General features: G+C 36.7%; 1 protein-coding gene across 1 annotated transcript in view; it reads right to left on the bottom strand.

Annotated features, from left to right (window-relative positions):
• LOC145683176 (uncharacterized) overlaps positions 1–26473 on the bottom strand; it is a 71256-nt gene that overhangs the window by 16868 nt on the left and 27915 nt on the right. The window contains exons 5-6 of the mRNA XM_081754540.1: positions 4268–5668; positions 1058–4193 (exon numbers count right to left, since the gene is read on the bottom strand). Of these exons, the coding sequence (XP_081610666.1) occupies positions 1058–4193; positions 4268–5668 (4537 nt within the window). The remainder of the gene's footprint in view (positions 1–1057; positions 4194–4267; positions 5669–26473) is intronic.

Raw genomic sequence — 26473 nt, forward strand, 5'->3', positions numbered from 1 at the left:
TAGTTGCAGAGGATAGATACCAGAAAACAGAGCTAGGACTTTTTCCTCTCTTTTTATCGATATTGTGAATTAAGAGTCGGCAACGACAGATGCTTACTGTTTGAGCTTCTTACCAAACGACGGTTTGTCATTTTAAAGCTTTTATTTTAAATATATGAAAAACTATACAACTACAGAAAATTCCGATAAATATGTAAAATGATTTACTCAGTTGTCTACTATCCTCAATTTTGAATTGTTCTCAAGTTTCTTAATGTTTTTAGATGGATAATTTTCACTCGAAGGATGTAAGGACTCTCTCACACACAAAACTCTTGTCGCGTCTCTCTCACTATGGCTGGAGGACGCTAAAAACAACCCCCAAGAAAGGGAGTGGGCGAGTGGTAGGCATAGGCCATCTATTGCCAAAAAAGAAAACTTTCTCACACTACACATACACAAAAACGAAAAGAAAAAATGAACAAATTGCCCATGCACAGGCTCGAACATACCGCCCGCCTTGAAATGCTACATTTCAAAAAACACAAACAAAGAATTTTATATTTTCACTATTTATACAACGTAAACAAACATTCGTCGCTATTGCGAACAAGTTTTTCTTTTTTCACTAGCTTCTCTATTCATTTCAAAGGGAAGCACACACAACTTTACAATCGGACGTTTAAGTTCGCCGGAGGCTGTTTTTACTGTTACTGCTCGCACTAGTCCATCGGTCCCAGCATGGACTTCCGTGATTCTTCCCATTTTCCATTGCTGAGGGGGGAGGGAGGATTCCTTTAACAATACCATGTCACCCTTCTGGACGTTTTTCCGCGAAGCCAACCACTTAGGTCTTTGTTGAAGGCGTGACAAGTATTCTTGCACCCACCGTTTCCAGAAATGGCGAGTCAGCTGTTGAACTAATTGGCATCTTCGAGAGTTGGATATTTTGCCTTCAAAAGGATTCCTGTCAGGAATGGCAACCAAACAATCTCCAATGAGAAAATGAGCTGGTGTTAACACGGAAAGATCATTGGGATCGCTAGATACTGGTGTAAGGGGGGCGAGAGTTTAGTACTGCTTCGATTTGAGATAGAACAGTATACATCGTTCTCTTCGTAACTCAACGTAACATTGCCCACAACTCGTTTCAAATGATGTTTGATCCTCTTCACACCTGCTTCCCACAAGCCACCGAAGTGCGGGGTAAGGGGGGGACTGAAATGCCAAGATATTCCCTGTTCACTTAAATACGCTGAAGTTGTTTCGTTTCCCTCTCTGTGCGCACTGGAACCTAAAAGCTGTTTTAACTCTTTGCTAGCACCGACGAAATTTGTCCCGCAATCACTATAGACATCAGTGGGGATCCCTCGACGGGAGACAAAGCGCCTAAAAGCAGCTAGGAAACAATTAGAAGTTGCATCTGACACAAGCTCCAAGTGAATGGCCTTTGTAGAGAGGCATACAAATATAACTATATACGCCTTATACGGCACTCTCCTTCTTCCAAAAGCGTTCTTAAGAAGAATGGGGCCCGCGTAATCGACACCTACTTGAAGAAAACATCGACTAAAATTCACTCTGGCTGCTGGTAGGGAGCCCATCATTTGTTTTTCTCCTTTGGAAGCAAAACGATGACACTTTACACATCTTCGCGTAATCGCTCTCACTAGATTCCTAGCTCCAAGTATCCAATACTTTTGCCTCAGGCTAGCTGTTACCAATTGAGGGCCGCCATGCAATGTAGCCTCATGTTCGTGTTGAATCAACAGTTCACTTAACTTATGATTCTTTGGCATTAAAATGGGATGTTTGTGATCTGTGGCGATCTCTGCGTGTTGTAATCGACCTCCCACTCTCATTATCCCGTCATTGTCAATAAATGGACTTAAGCACAAAATAGGGCTCTTGGGGGGTAAGGGCTTACCGCTCTTTAAATGTTCTAGTTCTCTAGCAAATGCTTCACTTTGCGTTTGTTTCACTAAGCATAACAATGAAGCTTTTAGCTCATTAGCCGTTAATGGCCCACTTTGTCTTGGGGAATTAGCCTTGAAATTGTTGAGGAATCTTAGACACCATGCTAAAACACGCCTTGACCTCGTGAATGACGAATAACGGTTTGTGATGTCATCCGTTATAGTAGTATACATAGCTGTCACACACTTTTGCCTTTCTTCCATCGTAGCGTGGGGGTCGAAGTCCGGACCCAGATCGTCGGATAGCACTGGCTGTGATAGCCACGAAGGACCATTCCACCATAAGTCATGACACAACAATTCACTCGGATTGATTCCCCTCGAAGCACTGTCCGCGGGGTTTTCTGCACTATTTACGTGACGCCAGCGAGCCGAGGGAATTAAGCTCTGTATCTCGGAGACTCGATTTGCCACAAAAGTTTTCCACTTGTTAGGCTCAGCTGCTAACCACGAAAGAACTATGGTGGAGTCACTGAAGGCAATTATATCTTCTATCTTGAGTAGGATAGCCTTTAACACAGCGCTAAGTAGCCTTGCCAAAAGCACAGCAGCACACAGCTCGAGTCTCGGTAGGGTCATTGTTTTTATTGGGGCAACCTTCGTTTTTGCTGCAATTAATCTGCTTTCCACGTGACCATCTGCGCATTCTGCCCGCAAATAGGCGACACTAGCGTAGACCTTTTCAGAAGCATCACAGAAACCAATTAATTGACACTTGACTGTATTTACTGGTACGATACAGCGCTCCACGGTAAGTTCGCGTAATAGCGGTAACTCGCAACGGTATTTGCACCATACTTCACAAAGCTCGACCGGAAGTGCGTCATCCCAGTCCAACTTGTTTTTCCACAAGGTCTGCAACAATATTTTGGCTTTAATGGTTACAGGAGACAACAAACCAAGTGGATCAAATAATTTTGCTACTTCGGACAGTATAATTCGCTTCGTCAGCACTGAGTGGGGTTTTGAAGGGCACACACTAAAACCGAATTCGTCCGCGGAGGGAGACCACTCGACACCAAGCGTTTTAAGTGTGTCGTCAGTGTCAAAACGAAAGGGCACATTCGTTTCACGCATATGAGCTGGGATAGCCTCTAACACTTCAATCTCATTTGAGGACCACTTCCGCAATTCAAAACCTCCTCTTCTCAGTAGCTCGATCAGTTGTCGTTGAAGCTCGATGGCTTCTGGCACCGAAGCCGCCCCTGAAAGGAGGTCATCCATAAAAAAGTCCCGCTTGACCACTGGAGCCGCCAGGGGAAAGTGCTCACCCTCATCTTCTGCCAGCTGTTGTAGACAGCGTGTCGCCAGGAAAGACGCACTCGCAGTACCATATGTTACCGTCCGTAAACGAAAGTCCTGAATGGGCAAATCCGGCGACTCACGCCACACGATTCTCGTGTAATCTCTGTCCACCTTGTTTACTAGCACAGCACGATACATTTTCGCTATATCAGCACACAGGGGAATCTTGTGGCCTCGAAATCGCAGTAATAGTGGCAATATGTCATCTTGGAGTTTGGGCCCGATCATAAGCTTATCATTTAATGACACACCAGATGACGTTTTGGCACTAGCGTCAAACACAACTCTTAATTTTGTAGTTGAACTACTTGGCTTCATCACTGCATGGTGGGGCAAGTAGCAACTCTTCTCTGGGGAAACGTTTCTCTCTCCTATTGGCACGATCTCCATGTGACCTAGATCAAGATATTCCCGCATAAAATCCCGATATTGCTCTTGTAGGACAGGTGACTTTGCAAGCTTGCGTTCACTGTGCAAAAGTCTTCTAACAGCAATGTCTCTAGATGCACCGAGAGTCTTTACACTATCCTTGAAGGGTAGGCTTACCGTGAATCTTTCGTGTTCGTCCCGGTAGTATGTGTCTTTGAAATGTTGCTCGCACTTTTTTTCCTCTAGTGTGAGGTGTTTCTGGGGCGGAAGCTCTTCTATTTCCCAAAACCTCTGCAAACTGATTTCAACCTCACAAGCGACATGGTGAGATGTAACTGTAACACTACGTCTTGTAGGAGCGATGCTCCCTGCGACGATCCAACCGAGAGCAGTTTCTATCGCTACGGGCGATCCAATGGGTCCCACTCGTTTTCCACTACACAATAATAAAGGAAACACGTCTCCACCTAGCAATATATCCACAGGACCCACCACATTGAACGTTGGGTCCGCGAGCTTGATACCGCTTAAGTGATTCCACAAGCTTGGGTCCGGAACTGGTGCCTTTGGGAGATTAGATGTGTAACCTTGGGCACAACTACTGCTCTGGTGCTGAAAGTTTCGCTGTCATCACCTACCGCTTGAAATTCTAAATCCGTCACTGCACGAGAAGTGCCCACACCTGCACCCGTTATTCCAGAAATCACTATTTTCGTCTTATGTTTTGTTAGTCCCAGCTTTTGAACACAATTTTCTGTGACAAATGACGTCTCAGAGGCGGAATCGAGCATTGCACGGAATGAGCGCCAAACATCGTTTCTGTCTTTCACCTTTATAATTGCTGTTGATAACAACACATGCGGAGTGTTTCTCTCGGCTGCAACATGTGAAGAAACAGCTTGTTCTCCGTCAGGTGACACCGACGTACTTCGGGGCTCACTACGCTCATAATGAAGTAATGTGTGGTGTCGCTTATGGCACACACGACAACTAGATGAGGAACACTGGGTACTTTTGTGAGAACCGCGTAAACAATTGAAGCATAGCTCTTTACTCTTCACAAACGACACACGATCTGCTACAGAGCGTTTTTGAAAATCAGGGCACTTATGGAGAGAGTGTTTAGCATTACATAACTCACAGGGGTTTAGTTCACTCTGGGTCACTGTATGATGTTTCACTGCTTGCCTCTTTTCTCGTTGCCTCATTGTATCACTCGACGTCGTAGTCTTCCCTCTGCTGCCGCTAGAGACTGCGAGCGCGCGCGCGCGATGATCCAAGAAGTCCGTTAATTCTTTAAATGAGGGTTGCTCATTTGATTTTTGCGCTAGTTCCCACTGCCGACGCGATTCGCTATCGAGTTTTTCGGTAGTGTGGTACACGAGAATAGCGTCCCAATGCTCTACGGGTTGCTCCATCACTTTTAACGAACGCGTACACTCGACCGTTGTATCGATTAATTTACGCAATGCAGTAGCCGATTCCTGCTGAATGACCGGTTGCGTGATTAACCGCTTTAAAATCGAATTCACGATTTCACGCTTGTTTTGATAGCGAGAGTTCAGAATGTTCCACGCTTCCTGATAATTAGTATCAGTAATTTGCATAGCCTGGATTAGTTGCGCGGGTTCACCTTTTAGACTTGTTTTCAAGTACTGCAGCTTCTGAGCTCCCGAGAGCTTCTCGTTGTTATGCACCGATGCAGTAAACAAGTCCTTAAATGATAACCACTCGAATAAGTTCCCACTAAATGTTGGCAACTGTAATTTCGGCAGTTTCATTTCACTACACGCATGAGTTTCACTATTGGGAGGGGATTGTGTTGTAGCTTGCAGATCCATTAGGGACACACTTAGTTTTACAAGTCTACTTTCCATTTCTGCGAGCTCTTCTTCTTCTTTAATAAATTCTTCATCGTTGGAAACTGCAGCTATTTCGTCCAAAAGTTGAGAACAGTCTTGTTGTAACTCGTTGACCTTCCCGCTATGAACCAATATGGCGTTCGCGTCGTTCTGAGAAAGCAGGCTCACTGCCTTTTCCTGTCGAGTAATTTTGGCTTTCAAAGTACGTTTTTTAATATTTAAGTTCTCCATTGTTTTAGAATGTCACACACACTACAGAACACACACTCACAAAAGTTCACCAAAGCTGCACTTTTTGCTTCATCCGGCACTAAAGGAGGACCATGGTTGAGCTTCTTACCAAAGACGGTTTGTCATTTTAAAGCTTTTATTTTAAATATATGAAAAACTATACAACTACAGAAAATTCCGATAAATATGTAAAATGATTTACTCAGTTGTCTACTATCCTCAATTTTGAATTGTTCTCAAGTTTCTTAATGTTTTTAGATGGATAATTTTCACTCGAAGGATGTAAGGACTCTCTCACACACAAAACTCTTGTCGCGTCTCTCTCACTATGGCTGGAGGACGCTAAAAACAACCCCCAAGAAAGGGAGTGGGCGAGTGGTAGGCATAGGCCATCTATTGCCAAAAAAGAAAACTTTCTCACACTACACATACACAAAAACGAAAAGAAAAAATGAACAAATTGCCCATGCACAGGCTCGAACACTTACTGTTTTTATCTAGTAAAGAGTATGGTGAGATTTGGAGATAAATCAGAGCAGTCTCGGACACGAGAGCGTAGAAGCTCCAGGCAACGGTGCCGACTTTCCAAAGTTTAGTCTATGTGGGTGCGTATCAATGGCGGGAGTGTTATATGTTTTCAAGGGAGTTTCAATATTTTTTTATTGATTTCCTTAGTTAAAATATTTTATGAACATTGTGTTAAAGGACTGTGCTCGATTCTATTCACAATATACTTCCATTTTTATTGTGGGGACTGCCTTTGACTAGGCCAGAGCCAGGCCAAGGAAGGGGGAATGTGTTGCTTGGTTACCTCTGCTCAAACATATTTGAAACAAACAATTATGTTTTAGAGGTTAGAAATTTTAACTCCATCTTTTTTTTTAATATAATGGCAAGTGAGAAATTTTTATTTTACTTTGCTTCTATCAACCACAAGAGTATTTGTGTGGGTGTTGGAGCCACTAGCGGATCCAGAAGGATCGTTTGGGAGGGGCGGTTCGCTTTCTCGAAGATGATCAGTGACCAGAATTTTAATTTACAAGAATGGGACTCATATGAATACGGGGCTGGAGGGGGGTGGGGGTAAAAATGATTCCCAGATTCCACTTTGGGACCCGAACTTTTTTTTTTTTTTTTTTTTTTTTTTTTTTTTTTTTTTTTTACTGAGAGTATTTTATCTGCAGATTTAAATTAAATACGTACTTCTGTTTCGGAGGCGTGACGGTTTCATGATTCACTTCACACACAGTCACCGCAACATATGAGATACACTGTCTGGCACAGTACTTGCACAAAAGAAAATACTGTATTGACGATATCATTCATTTTAACGAAAGAGTGCTCTAATCATTTATATTTCGAGTAACAATTGCGGGACAGCAGTTCCAAATATTAATACAAAATTAATCTATCTCTATATTTGTGTGGGGTCCACGAAACATAATATAACTATAGTTATTCTTACAATAACAATAAAATTACCTAGGTATATTATACTAGCCTTCGTCTAGGTGGGGCTCGCCCCCAGATCCAAAATCTGCTCGACATACGGCCTTGCACAATATAGCAAATGCTCATACGTGGTACTGTGGCACAATATTTCGCGTTCTTCCTTGTGTCTTTCATATAGAATTGGATTGAGCTAAAACTATATCACGAAATTCCAACACCTCGTAAGGCATTTTAATGAATGACCCCCACCTTTTTTCCTTCTCTTCTACGTTAAGTGAAAAAAAAAAAAACGTTCAAATACATGTTGAATTATTTTAAATGAAAAATCAAACTACCAACTTTCATGTTTCTAACCGCAAGAGATCCCGAGATATGGCATCTTATAATAATAATAATAATAATAATAATAATAATAATAATAATAATAATAATAATAATAATAATAATAATAATAATAATAATAATAATAATAATAATAATAATAGTAGTAGTAGTAGTAGTAGTAGTAGTAGTAGTAGTAGTAGTAGTAGTATTAATCCCACCCCTTTTCTTCCCTTCTAGGTAAAATATAAACAATACTGCTATACGTATTGAATTATTTTAAGTGGAAAGTCCATATACGACATTTCATGTTTGTAACCTTCAAAGATTCTTAGATATTGATATCTTATTATAATATTTGCATTCGCCGCCACTTCTTTCCATCTCTTTTTTCTCCGTTTTACTATAATATATAAAAAAGTTGAACACGTGTCAAATTATTTTAAATGAGAAATCCAAATGCCAAATTTCAAGTCTCTAGTTTTAACTGATTCGAATAGATGAACATCTTATTAAAGTAATTTCCACCACATTTTCCCTTCCTTTCTTCGAATTAAAAAAAAAATCCTTCCTTAGTGATACCCTACGTAACAAATCTTATATACTGTCCTAATTTCAAGTTTCTAGCTTAATTAGTTTTTCCTGTGCGAAGTTACTCACTCAGGATTTCTTCTTTTATGTGTGAATTACAATAACATGCTTGTGTTATTTCTCAAGAAAAGATGGAATGCCATTTGAAGTCACAATAAATCCCTGATCCCTTCCAAATGTTTCCGTGTTGTACCCCAAAAGTCACGGCCCTCTTTGTTGATCTAGTAGATAGCGAACGTACCTATGATCTTTGATGCATGAGGTTCTGTGGTTTAATTCCCGGTAAGTGAGCATCGAACGCACTACAGTGGGTCAGATCCAACTTTAAACTTAGCTCTCATTTTGTAAAGCATCGCATTTGACAAATAACGTAAATACATATCAATCAATCAACCAACCGAAAAGTCTCCTCTTAGATTCAGAGAGCTTTTCGGTAAGGAGCGCTGAAGATTCTATATTTCTCTTTATTAAAGGTAAAGGTAATTGAGGTTATAATCCGGAATTCCGAAATCCATTTCATGTCCTTTTTCTAGGACACAATAACACATTTTTAGTACAAAGAGTGAGCCGTCTTACCCTCCTTATTACAGTTGTTCGTCCAACGAATGAATCATATTTTCGCTACTTTGGGGCTTATGGTGACCGCCCCAAGAACTAGGGAGAGAAGTATTACAATTCAAATATGTCTGTATTAAGTACTAATAAGTACTTCACATTTTTATTAGACTCTGCTATGCTTGTTACACAGATTGATCGGTTGGGAAAAAGACCATATTAGTATTTCCCAATGATAAATGCTGAAAGTTCAAAAACCCTTTGGAGGCGGCGGTCGCCCCCTCCGCCCTCCCCGTGGATCCGCCAGTGGTTGGAGCCCTGGAGCACCCACGTAGTCGGCGCGCATGGCTCCAGGTCAAACCAGTCACCGTCAGTTTGAGGTTCGGGGAATTAGCTCAGAAGAGTGTGTAGTATGATCGGGACAGCGTATTCTCAGTGCACATATACATATTATAAAACCAAAAGCAGTGGCCGAAGCGAGACGGTATGCGGTGGTATGCCATACCACCTCTGATCTTTCAGTAATGAAGATATACCCTCTCTGGTTTTTCAGTGATCAAACAATATTTAAATAGCCAGTATGTTGTCAAAATCATAATAAAACATACCGCCTCTGCTTTTTTTTTCCACTTCGAACACTGACCAAAAGTAAACACTTTGCACGTTACACCCTGCTTAATATCGACGATTGTAATAGTCAATAGTCAATCAATATTTGAACAGACGGATGTGGGTCATATTTTCAAATACCTTTACACTAGACTCTGAATTAAGACTCGACGACAGCTAGTGAACAAATAAGCAACCTGATCCATCAGAATAAGAGTTATCAGTTAGTATGTATTGTCAACGAACGACTTATTCTCTAGAGCCATAAGAAACATATAATTTTATTCAGTCTGACGTTATCTGCTGATTATATATATATATATATATATATATATATATATATATATATATATATATATATATATATATATATATATATATATATATATATATATATATATATATATATGCAGGATAGACTATACCGACCCTCATTTTTGAGCATACACCGTATATATACATAGTGCGCCCATTCACTCCTTTCTGGACAGAGGGTGTATGCTTAGTCATGAAAAATAACTTTTTGTGTTTCGTTGTTTTTGGACACACCCTGTATACATACTTTTATATCTATTTTTAAGGAGAATCATTTTAGACTCTGTCTTAAAACGTTTTGCAGTCTTATGAACTTCTGATAGCGTTTTAATTTATTAGGCTAACTAACTATTAAATCAAACAACGAAATATTCCAATTTCTGTTAAGCTTATCAGGAACTTCAGGAACTTCTAAGATCGTATAATTGAGCCTTAGTATATAGCCTGAGGAATGCATGGCGGATACAGAACAGGGACGCAAGGGTGAGCGCAAAGTAAAATATGATTCATTTTGTTTTATTCCAACGAGCCAATCAGACAAAAGTATTTTCTTCTGTCAATTTATTAGGCCAATAATTTTACGTATTTTTCTGTGTTCTTAGACCAATAATTTCACGTATTTTTCTTTTATCTTAGACCAATAATTTTACGCATTTTTCTGTGTTCTTAGACCAATAATTTCACGCATTTTTCTTTTTTCTTAGACCAATAATTTTACGTATTTTTCTGTGCTCTTAGACCAATAAATTTACGTATTTTCTGTGTTCTTAGACCAATAATTTTACGTATTTTTCTGTGTTCTTAGACCAATAATTTTACGTACTTTTCTGTGTTCCTAGACCAATAATTTCACGTATTTTTCTTTTTTCTTAGACCAATAATTTTACGTATTTTTGTATTTTCTTATACAAATAATTTTACGTATTTTTCTGTGTTCTTAGAGCAATAATTTTACGTATCTTTCTGTGTTCTATATTGTGGTACAAATTTCACTGCCTAGATAGCGTAATATGCTGCAAGATATTGAGTTGTGAATACCTCATCCCTTACTCCCTAAAACAAGAAGTTTGAACTCGACATCCTCAGTCCACATTCGGTCGAGTTTTCGAAACCCTGCTGTATTTTTAAAACCAAACGTTTACTATTCATGTAAATAGCCTAGTACTCACCTTCTCTCACATACAGAATAAAACATACACTTCTTCAATTAAAAGTACGAACATTCACTTACTTTAATATTAATACAACCCATTTTAAATGGGAAGGAATGGTAGCCAAAGTATCATTGCAAAGTACAGATGCTACAGTCTCATCTGCTACGTAATTTACATCCAACAAAGATACATTCCTGCAAAAAATGCAATCAAAATATAGGCTATCATGCATCAAATTAAAATGCATAGAGAATTATAAATATAAAAAGACATTGACATAATACAGGATTTTTTTTTTTTTTTTTTTTTTTGTGAGGGAGCTGAAATTGTAATTCTGCGTAGTACACTTCCAGAAGCTTAGTATGTACATTCTTTAGTTGAACTTCAACTAATACTTTTATCACAATGCGCTAGAAATCTTTCATCTAGGAACGAAATAATGTCCTCTGAACAACAAAATATTTCATAGGCATCTATTTGGACAATTTATTAAATCCATCTTGATAGAACTTTTAAATAAACATTTATATATTTCCCAAAAAGTACTTCCGTACAAAATTAACTTTAAAAAAAAGCTTTTACGAATAACGAAACCTTTACCAAAGTGAAATAGTGTGCGTGCATCAAAATTAGAGTAGTATATGGTCGCACTGAAAATGGCTATTATTAGACACTGCGTGAAGCGTAGAATCGTATCAAACAGTGGTCCGATAGGTGAAAAGTATTATAACAAAGTGAGATCCGTTATAATTATAACGCAGATTGTAAGCATCCTTGTAAAACAATTATGTGTCTTTATTATATTAGTGTTGACACTACTTTTCATCAAGTCCTTGTAAAACAAATTATGTACCTTTATTACATTAGTGTTGACATTACTATTCATCCAGCTCTTGTAAAACAAATTATGTACCTTTATTATATTAGTGTTGACACTACTATTTATCCAGCCCTAGTAAAACAAATAATGTACCTTTATTACATTAGTGTTGACATTACTATTCATCCAGCTCTTGTAAAACAAATTATGTACCTTTATTATATTAGTGTTGACTCTACTATTTATCCAGCCCTAGTAAAACAAATAATGTACCTTTATTACATTAGTGTTGACATTACTATTCATCCAGCTCTTGTAAAACAAATTACGTACCTTTATTATATTAGTGTTGCCACTACTATTTATCCAGCCCTTGTAAAACAAATTATGTATCTTTATTATATTAGTGTTGCCACTACTATTTATCCAGCCCATGTAAAACAAATTATGTATCTTTATTATATTAGTGTTGCCACTACTATTTATCCAGCCCTTGTAAAACAAATTATGTATCTTTATTATATTAGTGTTGATACTAGTATTCATCCAGCCCTTGTAAAACAAATTATGTATCTTTATTATATTAGTGTTGACACTACTATTTATCCAGCCCTTGTAAAACATATTATGTATCTTTATTATATTAGTGTTGCCACTACTATTTATCCAGCCCTTGTAAAACAAATTGTGTATCTTTATTAAATTAGTGTTGACACTACTATTTATCCAGCTCTAGTAAAACAAATTATGTATCTTTATTATATTAGTGTTGACACTACTATTTATCCAGCCCTTGTAAAACAAATTATGTATCTTTATTATATTAGTGTTGCCACCACTATTCGTCCAACCCTTGTAAAACAGATTATGTATCTTTATTATATTAGTGTTGACACTACTATTTATCCAGCCCTAGTAAAACAAATTATGTATCTTTATTATATTAGTGTTGCCACTACTATTTATCCAGCCCTTGTAAAACAAATTATGTATCTTTATTATATTAGTGTTGACACTACTATTTATCCAGCCCTTGTAAAACAAATTATGTATCTTTATTATATTAGTGTTGCCACTACTATTTATCCAGCCCTTGTAAAACAAATTATGTATCTTTATTATATTAGTGTTGATACTAGTATTCATCCAGCCCTTGTAAAACAAATTATGTATCTTTATTATATTAGTGTTGACACTACTATTTATCCAGCCCTTGTAAAACAAATTATGTATCTTTATTATATTAGTGTTGCCACCACTATTCGTCCAACCCTTGTAAAACAAATTATGTATCTTTATTATATTAGTGTTGACACTACTATTTATCCAGCCCTAGTAAAACAAATTATGTATCTTTATTATATTAGTGTTGCCACTACTATTTATCCAGCCCTTGTAAAACAAATTATGTATCTTTATTATATTAGTGTTGACACTACTATTTATCCAGCCCTTGTAAAACAAATTATGTATCTTTATTATATTAGTGTTGCCACTACTATTTATCCAGCCCTTGTAAAACAAATTATGTATCTTTATTATATTAGTGTTGATACTAGTATTCATCCAGCCCTTGTAAAACAAATTATGTACCTTTATTATATTAGTGTTGCCACTACTATTTATCCAGCCCTTGTAAAACAAATTATGTATCTTTATTATATTAGTGTTGCCACCACTATTCGTCCAACCCTTGTAAAACAAATTATGTATCTTTATTATATTAGTGTTGACACTACTATTTATCCAGCCCTTGTAAAACAAATTATGTATCTTTATTATATTAGTGTTGCCACTACTATTTATCCAGCCCTTGTAAAACAAATTATGTATCTTTATTATATTAGTGTTGCCACTACTATTTATCCAGCCCTTGTAAAACAAATTATGTATCTTTATTATATTAGTGTTGCCACTACTATTTATCCAGCCCTTGTAAAACAAATTATGTATCTTTATTATATTAGTGTTGACACTACTATTTATCCAGCCCTTGTAAAACAAATTATGTATCTTTATTTTATTAGTGTTGCCACTACTATTTATCCAGCCCTTGTAAAACAAATTATGTATCTTTATTATATTAGTGTTGATACTACTATTTATCCAGCCCTTGTAAAACAAATTATGTATCTTTATTATATTAGTGTTGCCACTACTATTTATCCAGCCCTTGTAAAACAAATTATGTATCTTTATTATATTAGTGTTGATACTAGTATTCATCCAGCCCTTGTAAAACAAATTATGTATCTTTATTATATTAGTGTTGACACTACTATTTATCCAGCCCTTGTAAAACATATTATGTATCTTTATTATATTAGTGTTGCCACTACTATTTATCCAGCCCTTGTAAAACAAATTGTGTATCTTTATTAAATTAGTGTTGACACTACTATTTATCCAGCTCTAGTAAAACAAATTATGTATCTTTATTATATTAGTGTTGACACTACTATTTATCCAGCCCTTGTAAAACAAATTATGTATCTTTATTATATTAGTGTTGCCACCACTATTCGTCCAACCCTTGTAAAACAAATTATGTATCTTTATTATATTAGTGTTGACACTACTATTTATCCAGCCCTAGTAAAACAAATTATGTATCTCTATTATATTAGTGTTGACACTACTATTTATCCAGCCCTAGTAAAACAAATTATGTATCTTTATTATATTAGTGTTGATACTACTATTTATCCAGCCCTTGTAAAACAAATTATGTATCTTTATTATATTAGTGTTGACACTACTATTTATCCAGCCCTAGTAAAACAAATTATGTATCTTTATTATATTAGTGTTGCCACCACTATTCGTCCAACCCTTGTAAAACAAATTGTGTATCTTTATTATATTAGTATTGATACTAGTATTCATCCAGCCCTTGTAAAACAAATTATGTATCTTTATTATATTAGTGTTGACACTACTATTTATCCAGCCCTTGTAAAACAAATTATGTATCTTTATTATATTAGTGTTGATACTAGTATTCATCCAGCCCTTGTAAAACAAATTATGTATCTTTATTATATTAGTGTTGACACTACTATTTATCCAGCCCTTGTAAAACAAATTATGTATCTTTATTATATTAGTGTTGACACTACTATTTATCCAGCCCTTGTAAAACAAATTATGTATCTTTATTAAATTAGTGTTGACACTACTATTTATCCAGCTCTAGTAAAACAAATTATGTATCTTTATTATATTAGTGTTGACACTACTATTTATCCAGCCCTAGTAAAACAAATTATGTATCTTTATTATATTAGTGTTGAAACTACTATTTATCCAGGCCTTGTAAAACAAATTATGTATCTTTATTATATTAGTGTTGACACTACTATTTATCCAGCACTTGTAAAACAGATTATGTATTTTTATTATATTAGTGTTGATACTAGTATTCATCCAGCCCTTATAAAACAAATAATGTATTTTTATTATATTAGTGTTGATACTAGTATTCATCCAGCCCTTATAAAACAAATAATGTATTTTTATTATATTAGTGTTGATACTAGTATTCATCCAGCCCTTATAAAACAAATAATGTATTTTTATTATATTAGTGTTGATACTAGTATTCATCCAGCCCTTATAAAACAAATTATGTATTTTTATTATATTAGTGTTGATACTAGTATTCATCCAGCCCTTATAAAACAAATTATGTATTTTTATTATATTAGTGTTGATACTATTATTCATCCAGCCCTTATAAAACAAATTATGTATCTTTATTATATTAGTGTTGATACTAGTATTCATCCGGCCCTTATTAAACAAATTATGTATCTTTATTATATTAGTGTTGCCACCACTATTCGTCCAACCCTTGTAAAACAAATTTTGAATCTTTATTATATTAGTGTTGATACTAGTATTCATCCAGCCTTTGTAAAACAAATTGTGTATCTTTATTATATTAGTGTTGATACTAGTATTTATCCAGCCCTTGTAAAACAAATTATGTATCTTTTAGTGTTGATACTAGTATTCATCCAGCCCTTGTAAAACAAATTATGTATCTTTGAGTGTTGAGACTACTATTCATGCAGCCTTTGTAGAAACTGCTTACCTTAATAAAGCAGTGCTGCCACCACTATTTATCCATGTCTTGTGGAAATCTGCGTACCCTAATTAAAATAGTGTTGCCGTCACCATTATTCATCATTTGTAAAACAAACTTCATGCCTTAATTATACAAATGTTGGCACTACTATGTATCCAAGTTTTGTTTTTAAAAAAGTACGCCTTAATTATAGCAATATTTCCATTCGTTTTTGTTCTTCTCTTTTATTTTCGAGTTTTTCCAAGACCAGTGAGCAATAAGCAAAATGGCAGCAAGATTTTCTACTTCTGACAATGCTTGAATTTCAGTTTGTATTAGACTAAAGGCTGGCATTATTTCACTTCATGGTTAACGGAGCCTGCCAGTGGCGTAGGGAAGGGGGGCCCAGAGAGGCCGGGCCCCCCGAAAGATTTCCGACAATGTACTTTGGTACTTTGATGTTTGTAATTTTTTATATATTTTTATGTTTATATATTTTTTTGTTTGTAATTTTTCTATATGTACCTATAACAGCACTTGCCCCCCCCCCAAACACACATCCTGGCTACGCTACTGGAGCCTGCAGTATTACTATAGAGTACTCTATTTATATTATCTCGTGGTTTGGGAAGTCTCAGGGCTCTATTTCATACTGTTATTATCTAATTTCCTTTATGCCCACAAATAGGATTTTTTTTTTTTTTTTTTAGTTTTTCTCAACTAAAATCCTATGTATCGATGCAAACCTAGTCTGTGGAATAAAAATAAAGTATTGTTACGACTTACGGAAGCTGAACGTTTTCTCGTGACTTCACGGTATTTGTGAATGAAGGACATACGATTGTGGTGTAGATTCCAGTTTTTCGCTTTGCCTAAAATTATATTAAAATATTTTCAGCTATCTTTGCATCAGCAATACTGAAAAATAAAACAATGATTTTATAAATTTGTTACACTTTATTGAGTACTTTTTCATATATAATAAATATGGTGTTGCAGGTAGATGGCTGAAAGCTTCACTCCCAGACAAGTCTAACCTGGTATTATGATTTAGAAAAATAAAAACCGTAGCATTATATCTAGAAAACTCCACACTTACACTTTTCATTGGAAATCTCACGCAATCATTTTTCACACAGAACCAATTCGGAATTCGAATCTGGTTTGGTTTTGAGTTTTCAATTGTATGCTATCACATTTGGTCCTATTAAACAACCTCCAGACACAAGACCGTGACACGAATACAAAAATCTACAAAATACAGAGGCCACAGTGATTCAGTGGTAAAGCGGTCACCTTCGGTGCGATGTGTGTGCTTGCCTGGTTCGATCCTAGCTTTCGCTAAGTGGGTTTTGTTGTTGACAAACATGGTGTGCTTCTGATTTTTCCGTTTTCTCCTACTTTCTTCATTCCACATTTCTTCATTATCACCATATCAACAACTAAGTGTTAGAATAGAGGAGGAAATGACAGAGGAGAGTGATATTGGAAGAGGAGTTCGACAGGCCTGCTGCCTCTTGCCAACATTTAACATCTATCTAGAAGAGATAGTGAAAAAGAGCCTACATTATTTAACATCTATCTAGAAGAGATAGTGAAAAAGAGCCTACATTATTTAATATCTATCTAGAAGAGAGAGTGAAAAAGAGCCTACATTATTTAATATCTATCTAGAAAAGATAGTGAAAAAGAGCCTACATTATTTAATATCTATCTAGAAGAGATTGTGAAAAAGAGCCTACATTATTTAATATCTATCTAGAAGAGATAGTGAAAAAGAGCCTACATTATTTAACATCTATCTAGAAGAGATAGTGAAAAAGAGCCTACATTATTTAATATCTATCTAGAAGAGATAGTGAAAAAGAGCCTACATTATTTAATATCTATCTAGAAGAGACAATGGAAAGGAGTCACAAAATGAAGACGGCATTTCAATAGGAGATAGAATGATTAGGCGTATACGGTTTGCAAATGATATGGCGCTTGTTGCGGAATCTGAAGAGAAAATCAATAAGATAGAAAACTTGAAGAAGGGCTGTGAAGAAGTGCGATGAAAATAAATGTTGAAAAGACAAAAGCTATGATGATTGGAACGAGGGGATCAGTGTCAAATATAGAAGAAGGAGGGGAGAAAATAGAACAGGTGACTAGTTTTCGATACATAGGTAGTATTATTCATGATATAAAGTTCAATGTGGAATAAAAGCAAGACTAGGAATGGCGAAAGAAGCCTTTAGCAGGAAGGAAATACCATTTTGTGAGACCTTGAATAAAAAGAGTCATAAAGTGGTTTGTGTGGAGTATTGTGCTCTATGGGTTAGAAACATAAACATTATGCAAAAATGATGAAAAAGACTGACGGTTTTCGAAATGTGAGTGTAGAGAAGAATGGAAAGAATTAGCTGGATCGAGCGGAAAACGAATGAAAGGATGTTAGAAATGATGGGGAGAAAAGAACAATTTTGGATATTATTAAGAAGAGGAAGAGAAACTGTTTGGGACATTGGCTAAGAAGGAACTGTATCATGAAGGACGTGCTAGAAGGTATGGTGGCAGGAAAGAGAGGGAGTTGGCGAAGGAGACTACAATTAATGGACAACATCAAAAGAGAGAAATCGTACACGTGAAGACGAAGAGGTTAGCGAAAGGCCGTGGAGCATGGAAACTTCTCAATTGCAGCAAATGACCTGCCAGTAATGGTAGAATATCTATGAAGATAATGGTCACCATTACCATCTCCTTTAGCTTCGGTGTAAACGTGGGACATTAAAGAAGAAATAGCTATTCATTTTCCTTAGCTACTAATTTGAGAACAAGGTAAATCGAGAAATCTCATTGGCCGGGTGCACCTTGATCAGAGGACAAGACATGTGAGCGGAGGTACCGATACAATAATCTGATTGTGAGCAATGCAACAGAGTTTTAAACCTCATATTCACTCGAGCACAGCTGGAAAAAGGCCTCTCCAACCCCAACGTTGTAATTTAGACACATAGTCCACGTACTTATACTTGCGATGTCAACTGGCTCGGCTCGACTCGGTTCAACTGAGCCAAAGCTCGAGCCGGCGCGATTGGAATAAGCCATTGGCTTGGTTCGGCTCGCTCAGGTAAGTCATTGGCTCGAGCCGGTTCGGTTGGGGTGAACCATCGGCTCGGCTCGGTTCGGCCCAACTGAGCCGAGGACTTGAGCCTGCGCAGGTGGGTAAGCCCTTTGCTCGGCTCATTTCTCGGTTCGTCTCGGTGGTGACTGAGGCGTGAGCCGAGCTGTTGACAACACCAACTCATATCTCTCTCTCTCCGCATTTTCTCCTGGCTTCCTCTGCTTCACTTTGGCTATCTTACCTCTGCTCAAGACCCGGTCAGTCATACAGAACTTCATCTTTTTTTTTTCAATAAGTCAGCTGTTGAAGAGGAACACCTAAATTTAAATCTATGAGAAGATGCCTTCATGTTAAATCTGCGTCTTCTCAAGAATATTCCCAGGTAAAGATGCACTGTGGTCTTGAAGATCACCTATTAAAGCAGAGTACAATATCATCAAGAGACCTCCTTGAGCTGATATCCACGTCCCACACCTTTAATTTTGTGATATTAAAAAAAATGACGCTAAATAACTCCAATAGTTGATTCGAGGTTTTCAATACCGAATAAATAATATTATTTGTCTGATGTTTTTATAATGTAATTTTTTATGTATACTAAGTTGAAGTATGTACATGTAACTGCAATTTTAAAACTGTAGGCTTAGAATTTGCGTTTGGAAATTTGGATTTTTTTAAGCGAAGCAATGCACCTATGTGAAGTTGCCTCCTTTCAAATTTCGACTTGAAATCGGAAGCCAATCGTTTGTTTTTCGTTTGTTATTGACTTTTTTGAAGAAAAAATCGTAAAAATCGTATCTTTCTTAAAACATAAAGAGGTGTTTACAAAATAAAGTTGGTATATGGCCAAATTTGCTCTTGTTCCTCCACTTAAAATTTTGGTTGAAAATCAAAATCAATTGTTTGATATGCGTATGCTATTAATTATTTTGAAAAAGAATAGTTTATTTCGAAAAACATAAAGAGTCTTTTCAAGAGAAATGGGTGATGGAATTTCATATTGGCTCCACTTTAAAGTCTCGAGTCAAAACCGAAGCTAAGCGTTTCTTATTGGTTGTTTTTAAGAGCAAATCGCTTGTTTCGAAAAAATAGAAAAAGAGATTTACAAAATAAATTTAGAATGTGATCAAATTCAATCTGATTCCTTTACTTACAAATTTCGATTCAATACCAAAATCAATCGTTTGATATGGATTTGTTGTTGCTTGTTTAGAAGAAAAGTAATTTGATTCAAAAAACATAAGAATATATTTAAGAAGTAATGTTGATGAAGGTGATTTGTTTCGGGGCGGGTATAAAAAATCACTTGTTTCAAAACAACCAGTAAAATATATCTATTTGTAGGATACATTTGGTGGTCAACTTCATACTGTTTTTTCTGCTTTTAAATATCGATTCAAGACTCAAGCTAATAACGTGTTTTCCTTTCTTATTGATTGGTTTGAAGAGAAAATAGTTTGTTTTCAAAATTATTAAGAGTCATTTACAAACTAAGGTTGGGTGGGCCAACTTTTTGGTGGTATTTCAAATTTCGATTCTAAATCAAACTCAATCATTTATTTTTCGTTCGTTATTGATATTATTGTTTTAAATATACATGCCCCAACTGAAGATAAGGATGACGATATAAAAGACAGTTTTTACGAAGAAGTGGAACGGATATTTGACCAACTCCCGCGATACCATATGAAAATTCTATTAGGGGATTTCAATGCGAAGGTAGGACAAGAGGGTATTTTCAAACCGATTATAGGAAACGAAAGTCTGCATAAGGAAAGTAATGACAACGGTGTTAGACTCGTGAACTTTGCAACATCCAAAAATCTAATCGTGAAGAGTACAAAATTCCCAAATCGCGACATTCATAAATGCACTTGGACATCACCAGACCGGAAAACACATAATCAAATTGATCACGTTTTAGTAGATAGAAGAAGGCAATCTAGCATAATTGATGTCCGGTCGTTTAGAGGGGCTGATTGTGACACTGACCACTACCTGGTAGCAGCGATAATACGGGAGAGGTAATCGTTGAATAAAGGTAATATTCATTGTCCGAAAACGGAGAGATTCAATTTAAAAAATTAGAAGAGAGCCAGGTAAGAGAGAAATACCAGATTGAAGTTTCGAATAGATTATCAGCTTTAGAAGATTCGGAGTGCACTAGTGTTGAGGATGCCTGGATTGAAATTAGAGATAGCATTAAAATTTCAGCAAAAGAAAAATTGGGACACGCGGAAATACGTAGGAACAAACCATGGTTCGACCAGGTATGCATAAAACTAGCAGAGAAGAGAAAAAAGGGAAAATTACGGTGGCTACAAAATCCGAATGAAATAACTACACAAAATTTCGCAGATATCAGGCGGGAAACTTCCAAAACTTTTAGAACAAAGAAACGCGATTTTTTGAAAGCTAAATTAAGGAACTTGAAGATAATAGTAAAAATAAAAACATCCGAGACATGTATAAGGGAATCAACGAATTTAAGAAAGGCTATCAACCTCGTGCTTATATAGTAAAGAAATCTGACGGTACAGTTCTCACTGACACGGATAGCATCTTAAATAGATGGAGAGATTTCTTTGACGACTTGCTTAACACGCAACCAAGAACTAGTGTGCGTGGAGAAAAGGAGATACACACTGCAGAACCGTATATTCCAGAACCCAACCGAATAGAAGTAGAAACCGCAATAAAGAAATTAAAGAAACACAAATCTCCGGGTGTAGATGAAATTCCCACTGAGTTAATTTTAGCTGGAGGCGAAAAATTGTGGAACAAGATACACAAACTCATTCTCCTTATCTGGAACAAGGAAGAATTGCCACAAGAGTGGAAAGAATCAATCATTGTTCCAATTCACAAGAAAGGAGACGAAACTGACTGTAATAATTATCGAGGCATTTCTCTTCTGTCAACATCCTATAAAATCCTTTCAAATATTCTGTTAGCAAGACTGACCCCATACGCAGATGAAATTATTGGAGATTATCAGTGCGGATTTAGACGAAATCGATCAACTATCGACCAAATATTTACCATTCGCCAAATACTCGAAAAAAAAAAAAGTGGGAATACAATACCCCGGTGCATCAACTATTTATTGATTTTAGAAAGGCGTACGACTCGGTTAGAAGAGAAACATTATACAACGTTCTTACAGAACTTGGAATACCGAGAAAGCTAATTAGATTAATTAAGATATGTTTAAATGAATCCCAAAGTAAAGTCCGGGTAGGAAAATTTTTGTCCACGAGCTTTCACGTCGAAAATGGCCTGAAACAAGCAGATGCGTTGTCCCCATTATTATTTAACTTTGTTCTTGAATACGCTATAAGGAAAATCAGAGATAGCAACCAGGGCCTACAGTTGAACGGTATTCACCAGGTTATGGTATATGCTGATGATGTAAATTTAATAGGGGATGATAGGAGAACGATAGAAAGAAATGCAGAGATCTTATTAAACGCTTGCAGGGACATGAGTTTAGAAGTAAATGCAGAGAAAACTAAATACATGGAAGTCCGTCGGGACCGTAATACAGCAAATTATAGATGCGTTAAAATATTAAATAATACTTTTGATAAAGTGGATAGTTTCATATATCTAGGATCAATATTAACAGAGGAAAATCATATCCACGAAGAAATTAAATGTCGACTAAAAGCAGGGAATTCGTGTTACTATTCGGTTCAAAATCTCTTGTCGTCGCGAATTCTGTCGAAAAATTTGAAGCTTAAAATATGCAAAACGATAATCATGCCTGTTGTTTTGTATGGCTGCGAAACATGGTCATTTACTCTGAGGGAAGAACATAGACTGAAAGTATTTGAGAACAAGATCCTGAAACGAATATTTGGTCCCAAGAGGAACGGGAATGGGGAATGGCGGAAACTCATAACGAGGAACTACATAATTTATACGGTTTACCCAACATTGTTAGGGTCGTCAAGTCTAGGAGGCTTAGGTGGGCGGGTCATGTAGCTAGAATGGAAGAAAGTAGAAACGCTTTCAAAGTCTTGACTGGAAGACCCATCGGAAAACGACCATTAGGAAGACCTAGGCGCAGATGGGAGGACAATATTAAGATGGATCTCGCAGAGATTGAAATACAAAGTAGAAACTGGATGCAGTTAGCTAAGGATAGAAGTCAGTAGAGAGCATTGAACCTGCGGGTTCCATAGGCCATAGGGTTAGTTTGTTAGTTTTAGTTAGTTTGAAGAAAAACTGAGAAGCATTAAAGAAATTTTGATAGTAAAGGTGGTCACCTTCACAGGGTCCCTGCACTTCAAATTTCGTTCAAAGCATAAAACGGTTAAAATAATAAGAGAAACACAATCAGTACTCTACGCAAATGTTTAGGGGGTTCAGGGGCTTTAGGAACATAAGTTTATATAATATCAAGTGTTTATATATATATCGGGTGTTGCAAAATAAGTGTTACAACTCTTGGGAGGTGACTCCTACCACTGAGACAAGAAAAAAAGTTCTCTTGAACTTTCGCCTATCGGACATAGTTTCAGATCTACAAGGTGCCGAAAGCGTGGGAAAATGACTTTCGGACGTCAATAGTTCGGAAACTATCCAACATAAAGAGGGCGGGTAAAAAATTCATTGAAGAAGTCATATCTGCTCTATTGAATTTTGCATATTTCACAATCCTACCATGCACGCGCAAGGGATTCCCCAAAGGAACGTAGGGAGTCCCGGATAATCTACCAAATGAAAGTTGGTATAAATGGATATGAAGTGATAGTATTTCTACCAGGTAACAATAAATCGTTTGTATTAAGTCGATATCTGGAACAAATACAAAATGGCGGACATCTTCATGCAAGTTGTGTGTGGTTGCATAATCGCCAGGTACGGATGCTGGCCAAGAATGACGTTCTGAGTATTAAGTGTAGCGAATTTGTTCTCAAATGCTCTAGAAAGACATCTGGAGTGTCGGTAGAGAACAACAGATGAAGCAGGGTGATTCACATGTGTGGAAATACGTAACGAAAAATAACCAGAAATGCACTCATACTAAGTAAACGTGAGTTCAAAGCGTCGGAAATGTAGAGAATAGCATCAAGAACATGAAAACCATTGCCGATTCACCAATAATATTCCATCAATCAGACGCAATGTGATGTATACGGTTGCATACCAATAAGGATGCAACAACTGAGGCCAAGTTGAAATTGTGCAAGGGGACTCACTAAGAAACTGGGTAAACTAAATGAATGTCTAGTGGGATCACATAATCGATCTTAAAATGTAGCCAATGTGTGTTGATATCGACATGTAGCTAATGGACAAATGTGAACATGTTCCACTACTGTTGGGGCACCGTCTCACGTGCGAAAACTAGGAAAATAACGTTCTACATTCTGCTATTACATTTGGTGCACTTTTTGGTAGAACGTAACTACAACACGATTGTATCAACGTCCCTCTTTGTTTGGGACATTGTCCCACAGTCGAGACATATGAAAACAAATCTCTTAATCCATGGTTCAAATTCTGAAAGAGCGTGAAAATAACAAACTTGTATCATGTCCCACGTCTTCTGGGGCATATGACGTACTCGAAATATAGGAAAATACCTTCAGAAATGTGTATCTTACACACAGTGCACATGCCAAGACAGACGAAAATGAACCAATTTGGCGCATGTAACACTACAGCTGGAACACCATACATATTGAAAATAATACGACATGAGAAATAGGAAGGAACGTCTTAAACCTCTGATTGTTTACAACTGTGCAGTAGGAGTAACAAAATGAAACACACAAGCATGTCGGGAGGCTGTACAAGAGCGCTTGCCAAACAAAGTGGGTACTCCTTAAAGAAATGAATACAGAGAATGTCAGGCTCCCTCGAGCCTCAGGGCTAGAGTCCTCGCTTTCGATCGCGTGGTCGCAGTTTTCAATTCTACTGGGAGCCCACGGCCTCAGCATCAAGACCCGAGTAGTTATTTTCCTATTTTTCCCACGTGGGACGGTGTCCCAGCAGTAGTGGAACATGTTCACATTTGTCCATTAGCTACATATCGAGATCAACACACACATTAACCACATTTCAATATCGATCATGCGATCCCACTAGAGACATTCATTTAGTTTACCCAGTTTCTTAGTGAGTCCCCTTGCACAATTCCAACTTGGTCTCAGTTGTTGTATCCTTATTGGTATGCAACCGTGCATATTATATTGCTTCGGTTTGAGGGAATATTATTGGTGAATTGGCTTTCGTGTTCTTGAAGCTAATCCTTACATTTCCGACGCTTTGAACTCACGTTTACTAAGTATGAGTTCATTTCTGGTCATTTTTCGTTACGTGTTTCCACACATGTGAATCACCCTGCTTCATCTGTTGTTCTCTACCGACACTCCAGATGTCTTTCTAGAGCATTTGAGAACAAATTCGCTACACTTAATACTCAGAACGTCATTCTTGGCCAGCATCCGTACCTGGCGATTATGCAACCACACACAACTTGCATGAAGATGTCCGCCATTTTGTATCTGTTCCAGATATCGACTTAATACAAACGAATTATTGTTACCTGGTAGAAACACTATCACTTCATATCCATTTAGACCAACTTTCACTTGGCAGATTATCCGGGACTCCCTACGTTCCTTTGGGGAATCCCTTGCGCGTGCATGGTAGGATTGTGAAATATGCAAAATTCAATAGAGCAGATATGACTCCTTCAGTGATTTTTTCACCCGCCCTCTTTATGTTGGATAGTTTCCGAACTATTGACGTCCGAAAGTCATTTTCCCACGCTTTCGGCACCTTGTAGATCTGAAACTATGTCTGATAGGCGAAAGTTCAAGAGAACTTTTTTTCTTGTCTCAGTGGTAGGAGTCACCTCCCAAGAGTTGTAACACTTATTTTGCAACACCCGATATAAACGTGCTAATATGATAAACGTGCTTACTTTTGCATAATACCTTGCTCAAGGGGGGTTTCAGAGTCCGAAATCCCTTTCCTTCAGTACGCCACTAAACATCAATTATAAATCATTCGTTACCCAAATTGTACTTCTTGTACTGATTCAATTTTTAATTTCAAAGTTTAAAATTATATGAGCACTTATTATGCTATTGGAAAAGAGCACATATTTTATGACAGTGCAAGGAAGTTTCTTTTTTTAACAATTGAAAGAAAGGAAAACACAAATAAAAGTAATAATAATACCTGACAGGAATTCCGATTCGATAGTAAATCATATTTCATTATCTTATTTGAAACTTTGAGGAAATTGAAGCTCTACACCGAATACAAATTGGATAATAAGCAATGCTTTATAATTACTTGATACATTACATTACATTACATTCATTATATTAACACAAATGATATCGAGAGAATCGTGACGAACGTGCATTAGGAACAAAGCATATATGTGTTGTTACGGAATGAAATAATAGTTGAAGTGAATCGAAATTCAGTTGTTATTTAGTCTTCCTATTGTTTCTAAATACATAATTAAAAAAAAGACAGACAGTTATAAATGGTGTTCATTGGGCAAAACACTCCAAAAATAAAGGTTCATCTTAATCTGGAGAAATGGTTATCCTTGCCTTTCCATTATTATTTGGTCATGAAACAAACTCCTGAGACATATACAACCCCTATATACAACTATGTGGTGTTGGAATGTATAATGCGTAAGATGTGATGCTTTATTTTTTTTTAATTTCAACCCTTCCAATGTACCCGTAAAAATGTAATAAAGAAATAGTGTCCATGTTTT

Source organism: Thermobia domestica, chromosome 4 (assembly GCF_964235325.1).
Source record: "Thermobia domestica chromosome 4, izTheDome1.hap1.1, whole genome shotgun sequence".
NCBI lineage: Eukaryota > Metazoa > Arthropoda > Insecta > Zygentoma > Lepismatidae > Thermobia > Thermobia domestica.